General features: G+C 46.5%; 1 protein-coding gene across 4 annotated transcripts in view; it reads right to left on the bottom strand.

Moving 5' to 3' along the window:
* Atg10 (Autophagy-related 10) overlaps nucleotides 1-21115 on the bottom strand; it is a 66153-nt gene that overhangs the window by 970 nt on the left and 44068 nt on the right. Inside the window, exons 1-5 of one of the 4 annotated variants that reach the window (XM_077692731.1) lie at nucleotides 19737-19889; nucleotides 18094-18234; nucleotides 14279-14405; nucleotides 5971-6068; nucleotides 3163-3248 (exon numbers count right to left, since the gene is read on the bottom strand). In XM_077692731.1, coding sequence (XP_077548857.1) covers nucleotides 3163-3248; nucleotides 5971-6068; nucleotides 14279-14405; nucleotides 18094-18234; nucleotides 19737-19862 — 578 coding nt within the window. In that variant the 5' untranslated portion in view covers nucleotides 19863-19889. Of the gene's footprint in view, nucleotides 1-3162; nucleotides 3249-5970; nucleotides 6069-14278; nucleotides 14406-18093; nucleotides 18235-18787; nucleotides 18815-19087; nucleotides 19266-19736; nucleotides 19890-21115 lie in introns of those variants that run through there. The other 3 variants (XM_077692730.1, XM_077692733.1, XM_077692732.1) reach the window with 3 other exon arrangements.

Raw genomic sequence — 21115 nt, 5'->3', positions numbered from 1 at the left:
AAAGTTTAATGAGCTTCAAAATCAGTTCCAAGCGGTGCATCGAAAAACAGATTCTCTTACATTGCACTGACCTGGGTTCATAGTATTGGAAAATGCAAAGATTACAGTTTCATGACTAACCCTGTTTTGTCTACTCTTCCTCCAAAAATGGATAATTATCTCTAATTATCTGGGTAACTAATTGACGTACTCAAAAAATAATGCCATATTTGTAATCAGCGGGGGAAAAGCAGCAAGACTGGCAAGTTTCACGGAGCTTACTTAACAATTAAAGGAAGCTGTTTTAAGAGTGGTGCCTTTAAAAGAGATTATGAAGATAGCAAACAACTTTGCTTCAGGCAAAATACACTCGTGGCAGGATAACAAATGCGTAAAGTTTACCGCAAACTGCATTTAATAATGCTGAATAGTTAGTAAAGCCGAATATAGAAGGCGACCCCTTCAGCCATTTCCACCCTAGCTGGTTAATGCCACAGGGAAATGTTCACTGGCTGGCCTGTACGGGTCGACTTATGATGGCATGAATGCAAACTTGAAAGGTGGGGCCAAGGACACAGTGTCGGCATTGTGACAAAGTGACATGAATGCATTCATTCATTCATTCATTCATTCATTCAAGATAAAAGTTCAGAATGGCCTGTTGGGAAAGGGGCATCAAGGTTCAAGGAAGAAGATTCGAAATAATGTCTGTCCATGGTACTTCGAATGTGCACTTGATTGCGCACTTTAAGGCAGGTTACGCCCACCCGGAAAAAAAAAATCAGGAAAGCTTAGAGGACATTTTTTCAATAACACTAGTTGAGTGCAGCCGCTCAAAAGTTGTCCTAGCCAAGCATAAAAAAATTCTGAGCTTGCCGGTTCATCGTTGGAAATGGGCACCGAACCCGTGGCCACCGATGAAACGTTCAACTGGGGTCAAACAAACGGCGACAATCCGGCCGGATTGCAATTATTCGCATCTAGCCGGCATACCCACTGTCAACCTTTGTCTGTGCTGCCAAGTACGTCACAAGATTTCTTGTAGGTCATAAGACTATTTACGAGCAAGTACTCTTAAGCGCATTCCTCCAAATGCTAATTCATTTGTTAATCAAAGCATTGCTTTGAATGGGAAAAAAATCTATAGTAAGTTATTAGTTGCACAATTTTTCGAATAAAGCGAAGTTGTATACTGTCTTTTTGGCACCTTGAGTTAAGCGCAAGTAGAGCAATTTATTTCGTGATCACCTCTGCAAACATCCTAACAACAACTATTACATTTTTTTTTTTTTTTTTACAAAAGTGACCCACTGGCTGGTGTCCATGAAAAGATGTTCACAAAGCAGCTAACCCTCAGCACGTGCTCATTCTTAATTGGCCAGAAGGTGTTCCATACCAGTGTGTGCATAAAAAAACGTAAAACACCAAACGCTGAGCACATACTCAGTTCCTATTGGCTGCATCGCTGATCCACAGTTGGCATCAGAGAAAATAAAATAGAAAAAATAAAAAACACCACCTTACACACTCGATTCCCAATTGGTGCACCGCGTTACATAGTGTGTGCATCAAAGAAAATAAATCACACATAAAAGTGCATGCGTAACAAATCTCGCTGGAAATCCCGGTTTACCTCTAGCGTCTGTGGAGGCTCCGTTACAGTAGCCCAAATAGTGATTCTGCAACAAGTGGGTGCAGCGAGAGTCTGATTTGGAGGTTGTACGTTACAGCCAAATCTTCTCCCAATGTTATAACAATGGGAGAAGATTTGGCAATGAACCTATTGCCAAAAGACCAGATTCCACGCTCTCATCTCATCAGATCGTGCCTACAGATCCTGCAACTTTTTTGTTGGCATGAGGTGCCCTGCAGACAAAATACACGTTTGTTTTATTCGAAAGATTTTGTGTTTTTAGTGCCCCATCGCTTGCCCGGCACCAAACGGTGCCGTATTCAGTGAGAAATCAATCAATTTGGGTTAAAATTTCGATTCTCCCGCCAAATCGACTGTTTTCGCGACGTTAGCAATGAAGTCGTAAGTGCGCGTATTCAAATGAACTTCCATTGCGTCATTCGGCTCTGCCGCCTTGCTTGCTATCAATCCTCCCAGATGGCGCTACCTTACACTCATCCAAGGAACAATGTCCGCCGTTGCTTTGTTTTTGACCGTACTTGCACCTGGCTTGTTTTTGTTACAATAGAAAGTAACCATTTCGTGAAACATGGGGTATCCTCGACAAACAGGCTGTCACGTAAGAAAACGTCGCTTAAACCAATCGGGCACTGTCGTGTAAAACAACTCCAAAGCGGCGGACTGCTGTGCAGCTAAAACAAGCATAGCGTGCCCAGTAACAACAACAGTGCGCATCGGTATTTCTATACTTGCGTGCATTTTTGTAACTTTTCTTACTGCTGTAAAATGAATATGCATTACATTTAAGCGCAAATCGCTCATGCGGCAAGCTTAAGAGCCGTGCCTAATTTGCGTTTGCTTTTGCCAGCCCCAGCCAATCACACAGCTGGGCACGTATGACATCACAGGTTCTGTTGCGGGAAATGGGCTAGTGGGTCGCATGGCCATTCCCTTTTTTCCTCATTACATAGCTCATTTGAGTGAAGTGTGTGTTAAAAGTGGTGTCAGTATGATTCTAACGAGGCAATCTTTTGAACGAATCAAACTTGTGTTTTGTCTGCAGGGCCCCTTTAAAGACACGGTTTTTCAAAAAACACATTAGGTAGAGAAAAATGAACCCATACTTCAGGCGAACTACTGGTGGTGACTGTTGACATTCGGACGAACACGCAAGTACCCTGCCCTCATTCCACATAAGGGCACATGGCCAGTTAGATGCACAACAAGATGAATTTCCAATCTCTGATGCACAAACAGTGTTTGCACCAAACTTCTGTAAAGTCTGCAATCCTTGCCAAGTTTTTGTCATTTTGATTCAGTTAACTTTTCAAACTGGTTGAGTCTGTTCAGTGTTATGTCTGGCTTTGCTTTTCATGCGTGCTTCCTTAATTTCGAAGCTGCCGACAGCGAAGCAGCAGCGCAGATGTCCCAGGATACCACTGTTTGAACTGCAGTTTCCCTTTGTCCCCTCTTCAGGTGTAAACATGGTCGGGGATAGGAGGAAAATTTAGGGGCACACGTGGGGTTGCGAAGCTCTGGAAGAGGCTCACGTGTCTTTGGGCAAAGTCTGTTCCATGAAGTGGGCCGTCTTGCACGGGTGAAGCTGGAAGTAGGGAGTTCCCTGGATAGGGTGTTCCTGAAACAAAGAAATCCGGAGTGCAATGTAGGTACGCTATCTAGGTGCCGTACACTACCTCACAACTTCACTGAAACTTCAGAGGTATGTGCATTCATTGCTACTGGAGCCGTGACAGTATCCAACGCCAGCGAGCATTCGTAGCCGTGATCACTGAACATTGAGCTGATCCGACTGGCTGTTTGAATTTGGTGCTCTTTAGTTAAAAATGGAGGAGGAGGAGGAGGAGGAGGAGGAGGAGGAGGAGAAGAAGAAGCATTTATTGGAGCAGAAAAGACTGTTGTGGGTGGCCTTCCTGGTCCAGATAGCCGCCCAAGACACAAGGTTAACCTGCGTCTCTAGCAAGCAGCTGGTCAGTTTGCACTGCAGGCAGCCATGGCCGGACATTATTAACCCCCTCCTTTAACCCTGCGGCCTCGAGCCATCCCAAATAAAAATATTTGTCTGTGTCTATTAGCACTGCCACTGCTCCGAGGAGGGGGAAGGGATGGGGTTTGGGTGGTAGGGGCAAGCACAGGCAACGTAGTATGTGGTGTTGGGGATTTTGCAGGATGGGCATTCATTGGGGTACATGGTTGGGGATATGCTGTGCAGAATTGTTGTACTGTAGTACGTCTGGGTTTGTAGTTGTAGACACGGATGACAGGAGGGGTAGATGGGGCAATTTTGACGGTAGGGGTATAAGATGTTGGTGTAACGACTCAGGACTGGGAGGTGATTGAGGGATTCTGGTGGGTCTTCTCTGGCTTCAGGGAATGCCGGGTAGTTAATGCGTGGGCAGCAGTGTGTGCCGCCTCATTCCCTGGTAGGTTGGCATGACCTGGTGTCCAGACGATGTAGTTGGAGGGCAGCTTGTGTATGCGTCGTAGTATGTTGAGGGCTTGAGGTGAGATACATCCTTTTTGATAGTGGTGGCTTCCTGAGAGTCTGAGATGATGATGATGTGACCTGTCGTGACTGTGGTTGTGGCTAGAGCTATGGCAGTTTCTTCAGCTGTCCTTAAGGTGGTAGTGGGTAGCGTGGCGGACGTCAGGAGGGTTTCTCGTGTGTTGAGGGCCACAAGGGCGTGAGTTTGGCGGTTATGGTATGTAGCTGCGTTGGTGTATCTGGTGTCGGAGTTCTTTGAATAGTGTCTCTGGTGATAGCGGATCCGAGTTGCTCGTCGGCCTTTGTTGTAAATAGGGTGTAATGGGGGCTACTTCAATGTTGGCACAGATGTCGGGATGAATACGAGAGGGTGCTTCTGTTGGAGCTGTGACGTGGCGGCCAAGTCTCATGAGAACAGTGCGGCCTGTAGGTGTTAGAGACAATCGCGTGAGTTGGTTGTCTTGTTGGGCTTCCAGAATCTCTGACAGTGTATTGTGGAGGCTGAGTTTCAGGAGGTGCTCAGTCAACGTGAAGGCCAGGAGTACAAAGGCTATTTTATATGTCTTTTGGATCAGAACATCAAGTTTGGAATGCTCTTTAGGTTTCAACTGAACATATGGTGTTCCGTATGTTATGCGGCTGGTCAGCAGTGCTTGGACGATGCAGCATGTGTCTTGTTCCTTTAGGCCATGGCGCTGGGTGCAGATGCGTCGAATTAGATGAGTCAGTTGCGTGGTTGTGTGGTGTATCATTGTAAAAGTGCCGCTCCTGATCCAGAACAGAACTTGTAGAAGTAAAAGGGCATTGACTTCCAGTACGGGAGCTGTGTTGATTGTTACGGATGGGTCCGGAGCAGGTTTGGGGGTCGACCGCCTGTTCTGTCCCGGAGTACGAGAATGATGGATTTGTTTCGGGCCCGGGTGAGTCCTTGTTGCTCTAAGTATCTGAGCATCACGGGAAAAAAAAATTTTTTTTCACTAAAAATGCTGCGCAACAAATGTGTTTGAAGCCCCTGTGACTTTATAAATAAAAAAACAATCCGATGCGTTTGCATGTGGCACAGTAGCCACCTTGTATGTTCTAACAGGATGAAGAAAAAAAAAAAAGAATGGGCCTGATGGGGGAAAGATGCAAATAGGACTGTTTTCCAGCCATATTGAAAAAAAAAGTAGAAGAAAACCACGAAAGAACAAAATACAGTCGCTGACCGATTTTTCGGAGACACTATTTTTTGGCCCTGTCAGAATATCCAGACTTTGCCATGGCACTGCGATGGGCTCCATAGAGGCAATTTACAACGCTGACCAAAATTCTGGACATTTCAAACCCAATTGCCGCTCGATTTTCTGGACATTTTCTTTTAATCGAGAGTCAAAAGCTGGTGACAAGGCAAACATTGCTGCCATTTTGTTTTTCTGGAGCCTCCAACCCACACTGCTTGCGTATTGCCAGCTGATCTCGCATACAGCCTCAATAGCAGGCACCACTTGCTGCATTGTCCCGTAAGGCGAATTGAGGAAGGAAATCAGTCATCAGTCTTCATGGTGGCCGTTTAGTTGCATATGGTCACAGAATGTCACCTTCGCCGACGTGCAAGCTGCCCTACATATTGGTACAGCAACCTATTGCCTCGCAAAAACGGATCGACAAGTTTTTCAAGCTGCTTGGTAAATAAAGTGACTTTTTTTGTGTGAATTCGTTTTTTCTGACTGCTCGATGTTCCGGAGATGCAATTTGGCCCCTTGAGGGTCTGAACCATCGGCTGGCAACTGTACAAAAGTACGAACTGCGTGCAAAATCATGTGCAACAAATCTAAAAAAGTTCAGCAATGAAAGTATTTGGTTGAGCATGCACCTGCTGCGTGACAGTGGTCCAGCGGAGCTGAAGAAGTTGCTCTTGCAAACAGTCGGGCATCAGGGACCAGATGTCACTTAGCGGGAGCAAGCTGCCATCTGCATCAGTCACCGGGAAAGCAGTACTAAGCATCAGGATCTCTTCAACGCTCACCACTCAATGCATCAGGTAACGTTTTCCGATAGACTCTCCCTAACGACGACACTTGTCATGGCCACACTAGTGCACTGCACGGGCCCGGGCCAGCCCAAAAGCCCAAGCCCGGCCCGGCCCGTGGGCCGGGCTCAGGCCGGGTAGCACCCAGTTTCTCGGGCCCGGGCCGGGCCCGGGCTTGAACCAAAATTTGATCGGCCCGAGCCGGCCTGGGAAGGCCCTGAGGCCCGGTAATCCTCTGCCACAAATTCTACATTGTTCACAACAAAAGGATTTCTTGTTGATCGCTCAGGGTTAAGTGAAAACAAAAAAGTGAAGGGCAAATTCACTACGGTGCCATTAAAAGATTAAAAAAAAAAGACTACTGCACTTAGAAAGCCTTTCCATCAATAAAAAATATGTCTGGGCCCCATCAGCATAGTGGGAGAGTGGGTCAGAAAATGAGGGCACTCCAGCCACAGAGTACAACATGATTGTCTTTTCCTCTGCTTTTCAAACTAAAACAAACAGAGCAAACATGACCTGGACTTTTCACTGTGAGCAGAAGTTGAAGGAGCCATTTTTGAAGCAGAGCCCATAATTGTTCGGGTGAGAATCATTTTAAAATCATGATTGCAGGCAAGAAAGAGCGGAAGTGCAGACAAAATAATGCTGCCAACATAAACACGGAAAGAGAAAAATGAAGTGCTGAAACCGAATGCATAATCTGCTCGAATTTCAGTAAGGGATGGAACAACGGAAGGCGCAATGTCTGTTGAAGGATTTCAATAATAAAAAATATTATCCACTTGTTCACAATCATTTAAGGTATCCTCGTTTGTGGCGTGATTTTGGAGAGTGGCAAATGAAGTTCCACGACTACCGAAAATACACCTTATAAGGGATGATGTTTAAGTTGTACAAAGTTCGGTCCATGTTCAATGGAAAATTAATTCCAAAGTAGTCGTATTCGCTTTGTGCTTACGCTTTTTAGGGTAACAGCAAAATTCTTCGAGGTCATGTTTATCGCCTGTTGGACTAGGGATGATATATAACAACAGCCTGGCGGGCTCGTGCTTATTTTATTGAAAACTGCCAGGCTCGGGCAGGGCTCGGTCTCACATTTTAGAAAGTTGTCAGTCCCGGGTGGGGCCGTGGTCGAGTCTCTGTCGGGCCATGCCTAGAAATTGAGGCCCGTGCAGTGCTCTAGGCCACACTATAAAAAAAAAAAGCTTCCTTTACAAGCTGCCTGGCTTAGGACATTCGTACTTTCCACTAGCTATGCTGAGCATCATAGCAGTAAATATTTTATGGTGGCATAACAACTTGGTACTTCAGCTGATTACCTACTTCAATTATTACCTAGGTATATCTACTCGTCAATAGTTCTGTAACCAGCATTAGGAATACAAGATCAGTAGTATTGAAATAGCAGCACTGCGATTGCCATGCTTGTTTTAAAATCCTGGCATTTCTTTTCGTAGCCAGTCCGCACACTGTGAAAATTTTGTGACGATCAGCCGCGAAATGAATTGTGCGAGTTTTAAATGCCAGTCAAGTCAAGAAAACACAGAGGGGTGCTCATAATAGGATGGAAAGCAGCGATGAAAAATTGCCACATGCCTCATCCTGTTCGTCCGTCCATCCATCCATTCATTACTTCATCCATCCCATCTGCTCTTTCCCCTTACCCGTTTCATGCGCCGCACTTCCAGGTGTGCAGCTAGATCAAATTCAACAAAAGTGGATCGAATCATCCCCCGTTTACACTACACCTCCATAGGTATACTCTAGAATAGGTATACTCTACCTATTCTAGCTCAGCCTAGGGCACAGCCCTAGGCTGAGCTGGGTGTGAGGACGGCCAAAAGTTTACGACCGGGGTAATCGTGTACCCGTGTGTTAAAAACGTTTATAAAAAAAATCCCCGGCCATCTCCACTAACGTGAAACCTGGGGAGGGGTGAGGCATGCAGTGTATAAGTGTATTCATGGTGCCTTGGCGTTTTTGCCAACGGAGATGAAACCATTGGGGGGTGGAGGTATACAGCTTTGCTGTAAAAGTCTCTCGTCTTTGAAGCACGAAGCTCTCTAGCGCGAGATGTAAACGAGCGTCCCGGTTTTCTTTAGGTACACGTTATGTTGTGGCACGAGGCATGAACGAGTTTCCCGGTGTTTTAGTATCGTGACTACATGGGTTGACGATTATGACGACAGCAGGAGACGCCAACAACCGCAGCCCCTAAGGGGCTTTCCCCATAAAAAACGACCTCGGCCATATGGTCTTGTATTGAGCACAGAATGGAATATGGCTGAGATGCAGTGACAAGGCCAAGGACTGGGGCGCCTCCTGGGAACACGCATTCCTCGACACTTGTGGAATTGAGTAGGCTGGCATTTGCCGACACTGCACCCATACTCTGCGACGGTGCTCTGTGCGGGTGAAACAGTCCCACAGCAACTGGTTTTGAGCACCCAGAGGTTCGTTGGAGCAATGTCGGCAGGCGGAAGTATTCCCGTCTTGGCTGCGTAACCAGTGACACGCAGTGTAGCGATAGCGGCCGTACGTAATCGGTGTGCAGTGACTCTTTCCCAGCGTTTGCACCCAGCCAGTACTGGTGTGCGAGGATTTTGTGGCATACGAGCGCATGGCACCAGCCTATGTGCGGCTGTGAGGTCCATGGCAATTTTGAGATCGAGGTTTCGTGGTGCATCAAGCAACAAAGACGTTCTGAGCTGCACGCGGATGCGGCCAACATTGCACCGAACTGCTTGCACACTAAACACAGCCACTGAAAGATGTGTGAGGCGGCCCAACACTGCCTAATGGTTGGTGTGGATGCCCACAGCCATCTTGGTGTAGCCATAGGGATGGTCCGGCTACATGCTCGAGGGTTGCAGCAATGGCAAAATTTACAGCCGTTCCACCCAACGTGAAAGCTATGAGAAGTGCAGAGCATTGATTCGCCATATGGGCTGTGGCGGTGTTATCCACTCGCTGCTACCACCCATCACACTCCTCACCACCCTGTCTCACTTGTCTCCTGATGAATTGAACGGAGGTTTGTCCAATGCATTTCAAATTTCCCGCCTTTGCAGTGCTCACCTAAAACAGTGCAAGCGGGGGTTTTCCGTCTTTCTTTCTTTCTTTTTTTTGTGTGTGTGTGTGTGCTTGCGTTTCACTTCGCACACGCCGGCGCCTTACTGAACAGTTTGAAACGCGTCATTTTTTTTCCTGCACTGCCACATTTTTTCCGCTTACTATTGTAAAAACCAGCCCAATGAGCACTTCTAACTAAATGAACACGGGGGCTGCCAGTTAATTACATGTATTTTGCCACAAATGCACCTGCAGTTTTCTTCGCACTAAACAACGGGGAGATGTATGACAAGCACCAGCAGTTAAATAAGTTTCAAGCGGTTATGACTACATAAACCGCTTGTTTTTCGAAGCTTGTGTGGGGCACCGTGACGACGGTACACCGTGGGGCGAGCTACGACGACAAGGCGAGCCTCTAAAGTTCTCTGCACTTAAAAATCTGAGCTCCTAAAATAGACAGACTAGCAACGATGCCATGAGCACCCAAGCAGTGGGTTCTTAAGATGTAACAAGTGAGCCCTGTTGCCTCAGGACCTAATAAAGCATCTGCATACGTGCACCTCAGTTGGCTTGCCTTTTTTGGTGATCTGTTGATTGTTACATTGACCAAATACAATTTTGTTTTATTCAAAAGAGCTGGTGTTTCATAGTGCCCTCAGCAGATACTTGTCTGGCAGCAAACGATGCTTTATTTACTGAGAAGCTAAACATTTCAAGCCAAAATTTCAATTCTCCGGTTAAGTCATGTTTCATATTTTCAATCAATCAATGTTTCAATCAAACTTTATTTCAGGAATGTATACATTTACATGAATAAAATGTTACAGTACAGAGGAGGTCCCGAAGTTAGAAAACTGTCGGGGGGACCTCCGTTAGAGAATAAGTCTAGTGCAACATGATGATGTCGACAATGACATATCCAGGGCAGGGCCTTAAACATAAAGAAAGTATGCTGACCAGGGCGGCTATTATCTCACAGACGGCTGTTTGGTTACCTTGTTTATCGCTCACGTTCATAGATGGTGCTGCAATACCGCTGAAGTGCCAGTGTTTGCACTTTGCTTCTGGCCGGACCTCTACGCCTGCCGTATTTTTATTAGGGTTCTTACTAACCGTTCCCTAAAAGATAAGCTATGACTAGACAAACACGTTCATGTAAGTGACCGTGCCGCTTATGTCAGTTGGTCGGTGTTGTGTCAGACAAGCACAACGCGCCCGACGGCTGTGTTAGGCAGTGTCAGCCGGCAAAGTACCGCACAAACTGCTTCGATGTTTACAAGTTAATTCTGTAAATTCCTCCGTTGACACCACCGTTCTTGCTGCCGTACAAAGAACGTGCACTAAGTTAAAAATGCCAATATGTAGCTCGTTCTGCAAGCTTATAGGCGCTGCTTAACTCGCATTTTGCCGGCCTCAGCCAATCGCACAGCTGCCCATAATACGTCATACGGTAGGTTTTAGCGTGGGAAATGAGCTATAGTGGGTCGCATGGCTGTTTTTTTTTTTTTTTTTGCTAATTCTATATGTAGCTCATCTGAGCGAAGTTTGTGCTAAAAGTGGTGTCCGTGCTATTCTAATGAGGCAACCTTTCGAACTAACCAAACTTAAATAAGTCTTCACAGCCGCTGCCGTGTCGTTCAATGTCATCAGAGCCAACATGATATGGTTTGGGGTCCACATTTCTACCTGCTGCAGTCCGAGAGGGCTCGGGTTAAGGCAAAAGGGGAGGTTGTGGTTTGTAGCATGTGAAGACCTTTCCTTGAAGACCATGCCTTTCCAGGACTGAAAGATATTGTATCTAGGTTTTGTGATGCTATTTAAGAAGCTTGGCAAGGATTCGACAGGCGCCTAATATACTGTTTGAATACCTATAGCCTGTTTAGAGCCTCAAGTTTGATTTCTCGTTTTTCCAATGTCTTCTGGATGTTAATCGACCAGATTTAGGGGAAATCCTCAAGGCGGAGTAAGCTTCTGCGAAGGAAAGTTTGACGGCCATCCCGATGCAGCCGTATGGCTGCAAAGGAAAGCTGTACAGCTTTCTCGGAAACTTCGAAGTTGAAGAAAAATTTGTCCTGGCGCTTTCCTGGATCTTTCCTTTGTAGCCGTACGGCTGCCTTGGGGTGGGTGTCAAACTTTCCTTCGCAGTATTCTGGATGTACTCCTCGGACAAGTGTCACGAGTGTTGACTACTAAATACCTCAGTTTTGCCGTGGAGTCCTGGTGCCGATATTAGTAAGAGCGGCCTGGCACTCCTTAAAGGAGCCATGAAGAGAAAACACAAGTTCGGTTCATTTGAAAGATTGCCTCGATAGAAACATACTGACACCACCGTTAACGCACATTTCGCTCAAATAAGCTACATAACTAGGAAAAAACGGAATGGCCATGCGACCCACTAGCTCATTTCCTGCAACAGAACCTATGATGTCACACGAGCTCAGCTGTGCGATTGGCCGAGGACGGAAAGAGTAAACGCAAATTAGGCACGGCTTACAGGCTTTCCAAACGAACTATTTGCGCTTAAGTGTAATGCATATTCATTTTACAGCAGTAAGAATGGTGCGGTAAACAATGAAAGTTGCAAAAACGTACGTAAGCATAGAAGTACCGATTCGCACTGCTGTTGGTACTGGGCGCACTATGCTTGTTTGAGCTGCACAGCACTCCGCCGCTTTGAAGTTGTTTTACAGGGCACTGGCCGATTGGCGTAAGCGGCGTTGTCTTACGTGACCCTGTTTGTCGAGGATACCCCAGGTTTCATGAGACGATCACTTTTTACAGTAACAAAAACAAGCCAGGTGCAAATACGCTCAAAAACAAAGCAACGGCGGACAACGGTTCATGGATGACTATAGCAGCGCCATCTGGGAGGGCTGACGGACAGCAAGGCCGCAAACCCGAATGACGCAGTGGAAGTTCGCTTGAATACACGCGCTTCTGACGTCATTTGTGACTACGAAACCTACGATTTGGCGCGAGAATCAAAATTTTAACCTAAATTGATCATATTCTCATTGAATAGGGCATCATTTGCAGTCGGCCAAGCACTGGGGGTGCTATAAAACGCGAAATCTTTCGAATAAATCAAACTTTTATTCTGTCTTCATGGCTCCTTTAATTGTATTCAATCATGTTTCATCATTCTTTCCGGCATCTAAGTGGATACATATCTGTTTGAGCAAGTGGGTTGCCAGGCTGAAGCGGGGTTTGCAGGAAACATACTGTCTCTTCGTAGGCCAACTTGTCTCTGAAAGCAACAAAGCTCTGCTTAGACAGTGCCTGTGTGAGGCTCATGGTTGCAAGGTAAGCAGTGATTATGTCACGGCCCGAATGATATCCTGTCGCGTACTGTGAGTGAGACTTCGTCCAGGTGGTCACGTCATCCATACAGGTAAAATGTCATAACCGGCGAACACCAGCCAGTAGTGCTGGCAGGCCTGGCATCGGGAAATTGCAAAAAAATTGACATTTGGTGGCGTATGCCACCAAACGCCATGCCACCTTTTTATACACTACGGCAAAGCTGTTGAATTCCACCCCCGTGTGCATAGCCTGCAGGTGTCCCCAAGGGGGAGGATGTTGGCTCGCTGCTGTTCATGTTGGGGTCACGGTGCGTGTACAAGTACTATAACTGCGGATGGAGAAGGGGGGGGAAAGTGGAGACGCAAGCACACATTCACATGGCCTGCGCTTCTGTGGATTTGCAAAACTAGGATGTGCATGTTAGAGCACTGCGAGAAACCGGGCATGGCAAGATGCACGAGACGGAGCACTGTAAAGTAAAACCTCATCAGACACTGTAGTGGTTTTGCAACAGCTTCGTTAGACAACCGCTTTAATTTTTTTTTTGTCCCATTACAGGGGCCATGCAGACAAAACACAAGTTTGGTTCATTTGAAAAATTGCCTTGTTGGAATCATACTGACACCACTCTTCACATAAATGTCGCTCAAATAAACTATATAATAAGGGAAAAAGAGAATGGCCGTGCGACCCACTCGCTCATTTCCCACAACAGAACCTATGATGTCATACGTGCCAGCTCTGCGATTGGCTGAGGCCGGCAAAAGCAAACACAAATTAGACAAGTCTTGTAAGCTTGCCGAACGAGCTGCTTGCGCTTAAATTTAGGGCAAATCCTTTTTGTAGCAGGGAGAATGGTGGGGTAAACAGTGGAAGTTTTGAATAGAAGTACTGATACGTACTGCTGTTGGACAGCACGCACTACGCTTGTTTTAGCTGCACAGCACTGCGGTGCTTTGGTGCTGCCTCAGACGACACTGGCCGACTGGTGTAAGCGACAGTGTCTTACGTGACCATAATTTGTCGAGCAAACACCTTGTTTCACAAAACCATTATATTCTACCTTAACAAAAACAAGCCAGGTACAAATACGATAGAAAAAAAGCAAAGGCAGAAAACGGCTCGCTGCGAGATGGTGGCGCCATCTAGGTTGACTAACGGTAAACAAGGCTCCGCTGCACACTACACTTAGGTTGAAGATCTGTTCTTGTGATGTCATTGCAGACATCATGGAAGCACACGACTTCACGAGGGAACCAAAATTTTAACTTAAAATGATTAATTTCTCACTGAATAAAGCATCGTTTGCTTCTGGACAAGCACTGCGTGCACTGTAAAACACGAAATCTTTCGAACAAAACGAATTTGTATTTTGTCTGCGTGGCCCCTTCAAGTGTCCCAGTGGGTTATCAACAGTGTGCTTCTAATTGGGGCAGAACTTGCTCGTATGACCTGCATCTCAATGATGACAGCAAAGCGGTCGCTGTTCACTAATCGGCACCATGTCGCTCGCTCGATATTTGGCTAACACCCACGCCACATCAGGTGTAGTGTTGTCTCCTTATCAGATATCTCCCTGCATTCGTGTTGGCTGCACACGTTGGTAAATCAGGGTGATTAATAATCGTGTCAGTGAGATTCTGACCACAACAGCTTATAGAGCTGAAGCTCGGTGCAGTAAGGCAAAAAGACGTTTATCCGACACTGTTCGCGACACCCGAATACACCAGAGGCTTTACAAGCCACAAAAGAGAAACACTTCAAGTAAACGTACTTTGCCTCCAGACGTTAAAGTACAACACTGGCACTCTGTAGCTCGAGCTGTACAGGACATGGTACACGCAGTGAAGGATTTCAGCCCCGCTTCCCGTTTCGGCACATCCCCGATCTTCCAGTCCTTCCTGTTTCGAAAAGAAACAAAAACGATAATACTTTTTTTTCCTAAAGTTCTGGCACTAATTTTCAGGAGGCACATATATTTTGGCGAGAAACGCCACTAACAGCGACCTGTTGGAGCCATATTTTCCGAGAGAGCTCAGGTCACTGGTGTTCTACGCACGTCAGGGTACAAGCACTGGAGCCGTCATGATGCAAAAGAAACAAAATGAAAGATGCATTTTCAACCACTCACATAAATTCACCACATCAACTTTCACGCAGTAAATGATACACAGTACGGATGTACCCGCTATACAATCCTGAAGAAACAATAATGAAAAGGCATGCTGCTGCGAGGAAAAAGTGAAACGTTTAAAAAATGCGTTGGCGCTCGCTTGCCAGATGTAATGAATGACCGACGTGGCATTAAACAAGAACTTGCGAGAGGTCACTGACATAAAGAAGTTGCTTAACGACAGCAGCCTGCTGTGGCAAGCCTGAAGCAGCAACAGCTGTGCACTTGACTCTGAATCAATATGATACAACACCAGGATGCCTTTGCACGACTTGTTCATGCCTCTGCAGCTTTCGAGGGATGCACTGATTTGGAAGTAACCTCACACCATACACTTCCTCTTTCGGACCTCACCAAGCAAGAAGAAACCACTTTATGGCGCATACAAACCAGCACTTTCCACCACGAGACATGCCAACACTAAAGAATCCTGACGGGCTAGTTGGTCTGACATAATGAAAATAAACTTCGCGCTACAAGGACGGGATGAAAGAAGAGGACGCACCACACCTCTGCGCTGTGTGGTGTGTCCTCTTCTTTCGTCCCGTCCTTGTAGCGCGAAGTTTATTTCCATTATGCCAACACCTTATGTTTCCAACTCAGTATCATACCCGTGCCACACGTACATGAAAAATGACATTAAGTGTTTAATTAGGCCTCAAGATTCAGAATGACATCATTTGGGCGGGCTGTGGTACACGCAAAAACGCGAAGGCATTAAAAGAGTTAGGCATGACGGTGACAATGACCAAAAAGAGAAATGCACTCACATTTTAGAAGTTTTAAATGTGGACAGAAACGTTGTACAAGGGTAAAAAATGTTTTTTTGTGAAAGAACAAGTTATGAGAAATAATGTTTTTCTAAAAGTGGCTTCAGCTACTGCCATCCCCTGTCAGCGGTGGCCAAATCCGAAAAATTCGAAACGACGAGTAACACGATGTTTTGCCTTTTGCCACTGTTTTAGTGAACTTCGCCCCCAAGAGTGCACAAAAAATCGTCTTATTTCAAAGTTCAGCTACGTTTCCATGTCAACACTCTCGGGCTGAGAGTTTCATTGGTTTTGTTTGGTGCTTATCGCGTTCAAGAGTAGGCAGATATTTAAGGCATTCGTGAAGGCGAATGAGCTGTGCGGAACTTCATAAACCAGAAATGGCATTAGAGCGAATGGAATTAGATTTTTCCGTGTAGCAGCGAATGAATGGCACTAAAATGTAAGGCATTAAGCACTGTCATTTTTCGTGTACGTGTATGTAAGGTAGCACTTCTTTGCACCAGACGCGGCTGCAGCATACATGCATGGTTTAAGAGGCGGAAAGGAGGTCGCTGCACCTTCAGCAATCTGGTCCGCACCTGTGGTCATTGGTAGGGCAACTCTGCCTGCCCTGAACCTGTCACGCTGCCTCTTGACTGAAGTGGCACTTCGCACCGTTCGCCCCCACTCACGCTGCCTGTGCCATGACACCGGTGACAACACTGGCAGAAACACTCCCTATGAACTAATCGCAGCTATCACAGTAACTCTGCATGCTTAGGATGCTAAGAGGCCAGAATGGTCCTGCATGAAGGTAGGGGAAAATTTGCTAGTAAACTGGGGCGGGCCAAGTTGATGCATGATGCCACTTGGTAAAAACAGCGCTAAAAACGATACAACAGGAAACACACTGTTTGTCGTTTCTTTCTGTTGTATCATTTTTAGCGTTTTTTTTTTTCTTCTAAGCAGCAAATTTTCTAGGCCGCAGAAAAAGTGCCTAGACCACAGAAAATTTAATGCAAAAGCCCCACATTCAAGTGGGGTTGAGCTATTTTACGACAGTAAGAAGAAAAGGCTCTTTTGCCAAATTTCTGCCATTGAACATTTCTATCTCACCGGAGAAATAAGCTTACATTTTGAATTGTTTGTCACCTACGAACTTTCCGCATGGCCTGGAAACTTTGGACAAAGACTGTATGGGTCAATTATTAGGGCTGCCCTCCTAGGAACAGGAACCAATGCCGATATATCGAACTAGCTGGTCTACCTGACTAACAATTTAATTAGCAAACAAACAATTTAGTTTGTAAATTGGGTGCATACAATGAGCAATGAATCCAAGTATGTTTTGTTTCGTTTTTCTCTTGGAGCAGAACTGCTGTTCTGTGCGAACTTTTGCATCGAACTGACTTGCAAATTTTCTCCCTTCTGTTTTGTTTTACATTAATTTACGCTCAGCTTTTTTTTTTACTTTGATTTGATGCCCTGCTGTTATCTACTTCAACAGGTTTGTTTCTTTGTAATCTTCAAAATGGATTTTCCTTAAAAATGTTTATTTGGCTTTAACTTGGTTTGTTTATTTTATATTGACTTCAAACCTGTCATAGCCTAGCTGGTATAGGTTTTGTTCTTCACATTCTTTCCTCTTTTTTCTTTTTTTTTTTTTTAACGGAGGGCAGCGAAATTGGTCCAGTGCTGCCGTTGATATTTTTAGACAAGTAAGCCATAAAATTTGCAAGCAAACTCTCGTACTTCTTTGGCCGGGATAACTATTTTAATCGGGGTGGGGGCGATGTCAACAGTGACACTCCCAAATCCCTATCTGTATCCGTATACGTGGCATCCCCTGGTACTACCAGCTGCTCATGCTTCATGGCACTGTGGTTCCATCAAGTCAAAAGACCTTTAATGACACAGTGGTGGTTTAAGACCCATTGCATAGAAAATTCCAAACTCTTGAAAGCCCTATTTGTGTACAGCCTGCCTTAAAGGAATGCAAGAAACACAATATGAAAGCTGAAATAAGGGCATGCACGGCACAAACAACCAGCAAAAGTCAGAGATTTTGAAACTGAAACTGAGAAGAGCACGGCCATTATGATGACCAGGTTTAAGTGACGTTGCAGCTGGCAAGCAGGCGGCCGATTAGTGTGAGCAAACTTGCGCGAAACCGCTTTGCGTACGTGGCAGCCCTAGGAGAAGCACGCCCAGCATAGCTGGACCTCTTCTTCTGGTTGGCCGGAGGACCAGGCACCTGACCGGCCAGAATGTCACATCCGCTTCATAGCTGTTTGTGCGATCTGCTGGCAGATGCAGCATCGTCTGCTACTTCTAGCTATTTCAAACTTTCCTAACTGGTTGATTGTAGGTTTTAACGTGCTGATGCAACGCAGGCGATGAGGCGCGCCATAGTGGAGGGCTCCGGATTAATTTTGACCGCCTGGAGATCTTTAACGTGCGCCGAAATCTCGCACACATGGGTGTTTTCGCTTTCCGCCTCCATCAGAAAAGCGGCCGCCACGGCCGGGAATCGAACCCGCGTCCTCGTGCTCAGCTGATTAACTATGCATTTCACAAGGTTGGTAGGTGGGGTACGCACTGTACGTTTGAAATGAATTTGGCCGAGGTGAAATATGAGTGCAGTTGGACTTTGGGTGTACGCACCTCAGTACCTTCCACCCACTCTTCCCCCGCTTGCAGACCAGGTGTAGCCACCTCTCCAGACCAGGAAGAAATGTGACCAGGCGATGAACGGTGCGACCGGGTGCACTTCTTCTCCAGGTATGTGAAGCCCGGCTCACCTTCCTGCAAGAGAACAGTGTTCGGCACGTGTCTAGACATTCTAACGTTCTTGACTAACGGGATGAGCGACATCCTCAAACGCTGAATTGCTGTGAGGTAAGTTGCACAATGCTGCTTTTGAATAACCGTCGTGCGAGGCCGTGAAAGCAAAATACAATTTCGAAGAGCACTTTGTCTCGAGAACAAATATGACACCCAGCCGAAAAGAACCACTGGAAGTCCAACTGGTCCTGTCCTAAGCACCATTGAACTGCAATCGGTTCCGCATGGTTAGGGCCAATTGGACTTCCAAAGGTTTTTTTTTCGGCTGGGCAACTTTGTCGCAAACTTTTTACAAATAATTGAGATATTGAAGAAAACAGATGAAGTAGTGGAGCCACCCCATCCACTCTGAGTGGGTGAGTGAGCGAACTCTCTATGACGTCACAGAAACCTGTTTGCGCGATTGGCAGCCCCCAACCAATGCCAGCGCCGAGAGTCATGGTTGCGCAATTATAATGGGGCCTCTAGCTCCATTTCATCGTATATCGTAAATGCCAAAGGGCAGTTAACACACCGGTAAAAACATAATGAAGTGCTGGCCGCAATTGCGCCACAGTTGTGGCGCGAAATTTGAAAGCTTTTCTATATTTCTTGCTCTTTATCTCTCTCTCTTAAAAAACGTCCATCGAGGGCGGAACGGATCGTAGTAAGTTAACAAAGCCTAATTCTTTCAAACTGAAAGAACCAGGCTGTGTTTGCTTTTCACAGCCCTCTACGACAACTACGGCAACAGAGGGACCAAACGCACAGCTGATGGAGTAACTTGGGCACACCTTCTACTATACTTCTACACCCTCAACTGTTTTCCGCTTACGCAGTTTCGCACGTTACTGCTGCACTGGCGGAGATAAACCCTAGGTGCAAGATTAAATAGAGGGGACGTGACGTCACTGATAGCACGCGGTGCAAAATCGCCGAAAGACAGGGTCTGAACCGTCTGAACTGGCCGAGCCATCGACCATCTTGCCCACCGCAGCAAACAGCCACGTTCAGTCTGTTAAAGCTCTCATAGATGTCGCCACCGATCAACTCAAGCACGACGTAATCCACACGTTTTGTTTCATCGTTTTCTTTTTCCTCTCTCTCTCTCTCTACTAAGCCGCAGGTGTACGCGCTTTCAGATTTTAGTCCACGCTTTAAGCTTTATCGTTATTTATACACACCATTTTTTCTCCTCTCAATCCACACGCGCTGAAACTCACACTTTTCCTTCTTCGCCCCCGAAAGCGACGAAGGCGACGATCTGACCGCGAGTAGCCACCTAGCCTCGCAGCAGAAACAACATGCCCCAGAAGCCGGCACGCTAAAGCAGACGAACGCACAAACAGCACGGTGCGCGCAAAACACGCTAAGCAGACAAATAAGAGTGCAGAAGATAAAAAAAAAAAAAAGAACAGACCGAGCAGACGACACAACGCTCTCGGGCAGCAGACGATAAAAAAAAAAAAGCGAAAACCACCGACCGGCAGCGTGAATCGAGCACACTCGCATACGCACACCCTCGCACCCGCCGGGTGTAATAAACTTTCAGCGAGGGCGCAGAGGGGGTCGGTACGCTGCAAGGTATACGCCAGATATAGAGCGCGCATGCCCACATAAACAAGCCGACATAAACACACAAAGTGGGCGCTCAACGAGTGAGGAGGCGACGCGGCCACTTTACAGTACAGACGCACGCAGACGAGCGCACGTCAAGAGAGGAGGAGGAGAGCTTTCCATGCGCGCACCAGATACAAACACACGCGAGCACGTGCCGTCTCAAAGGCGGCCGTGGCAACACCGCTCAGACGACAATGCCTGCGCACTGGACCGCCATAGAAGGAGCGGCTGTGGCAACCGAGTAATCTGAGGTGTTCATGTCAACCCAACAATTCGTGAGCTTAAGTACGGAGTTACAGTTTACTACCTTGTTAAATAAGGAGGAGGCGAAGGAGGCGCTAACGGGCCTCAGCGTCTACAAGAGGACACGAGCGTAGTCCCTGCGCGTTACGTCTTACGTTCAGCACATGCGCAGTAGGTGTTTCGCGTATGCTGCCGGGCGGGCTTGCCTTTACGCTGTACGAGAACTCCCCGCCGTTTCTCTCTCCGCCTTTCTGTCATTGTTTTGTTCTTCTTCTGTTGGTCACTATTTCTCTGTTTCGCCGAATTTTCTCGCCTTCTTATTCACATTCTTTCGCCAGCTGGGCAAGGGGAGCTCCATTCGGTTGAGGTGGCGGCGGTAGCTTCCTCGACGACGGTACACGCAAGAGTTGGGAGATACGGATCCCCCCAACCGCCGTTTTTACTACGTTCAGTTGTACTCGAGGACGTTCGCGTCCGATTTCGCTTCCGCGTTGATGCCGTTTTCTGTTTTTCTTTTTTGGCGGGAGATATAAATATTGGAGGGCTAGTGATCGGCGTGTCGTGATCAAAACACTGATGGCGTTCCGCACAGCGGCCGGTGGTCACGCTTTTAGAACGCGCTGGGCACACATGGACCACTTACTGCAAGGCTACGGAAGATGAATTAGCCTGGAACCCACCAGAAAAGCTGCCCAGTAGATCTTCTCAGTCGTTAAAGGACCATTAAGACAAAATACAGCAAACTTTCTTGATAACGAAACCCTTGGGACAGGTTTCGTTGTAAGCGATACTTAGTTAAAAGCGGGAATGACTTGTTCTCTTTACACTGCAGTAGACATCGTGAACACTTCGAATAAAGCGAAATTTTGGATAAAGCGGGTTCGTTGCGAGTGTTTACTGTAAAGACTAGCCTTTCGTAACCCGCTCAACTGCATACCGGCCCCGAAAAAGGCTGGTTTCACAGAAAAACACGCACAAAAATATTGAGGAATTTTCAAGT

The sequence above is a fragment of the Haemaphysalis longicornis genome, unplaced genomic scaffold (assembly GCF_048455015.1).
Source record: "Haemaphysalis longicornis isolate Haplotype H1 unplaced genomic scaffold, Haemaphysalis longicornis Haplotype H1 scaffold_12, whole genome shotgun sequence".
Classification (NCBI taxonomy): Eukaryota; Metazoa; Arthropoda; class Arachnida; order Ixodida; family Ixodidae; genus Haemaphysalis; species Haemaphysalis longicornis.
Note: the sequence above shows the minus strand (reverse complement) of the source record. Positions and strands in the feature narration are given on the sequence as shown.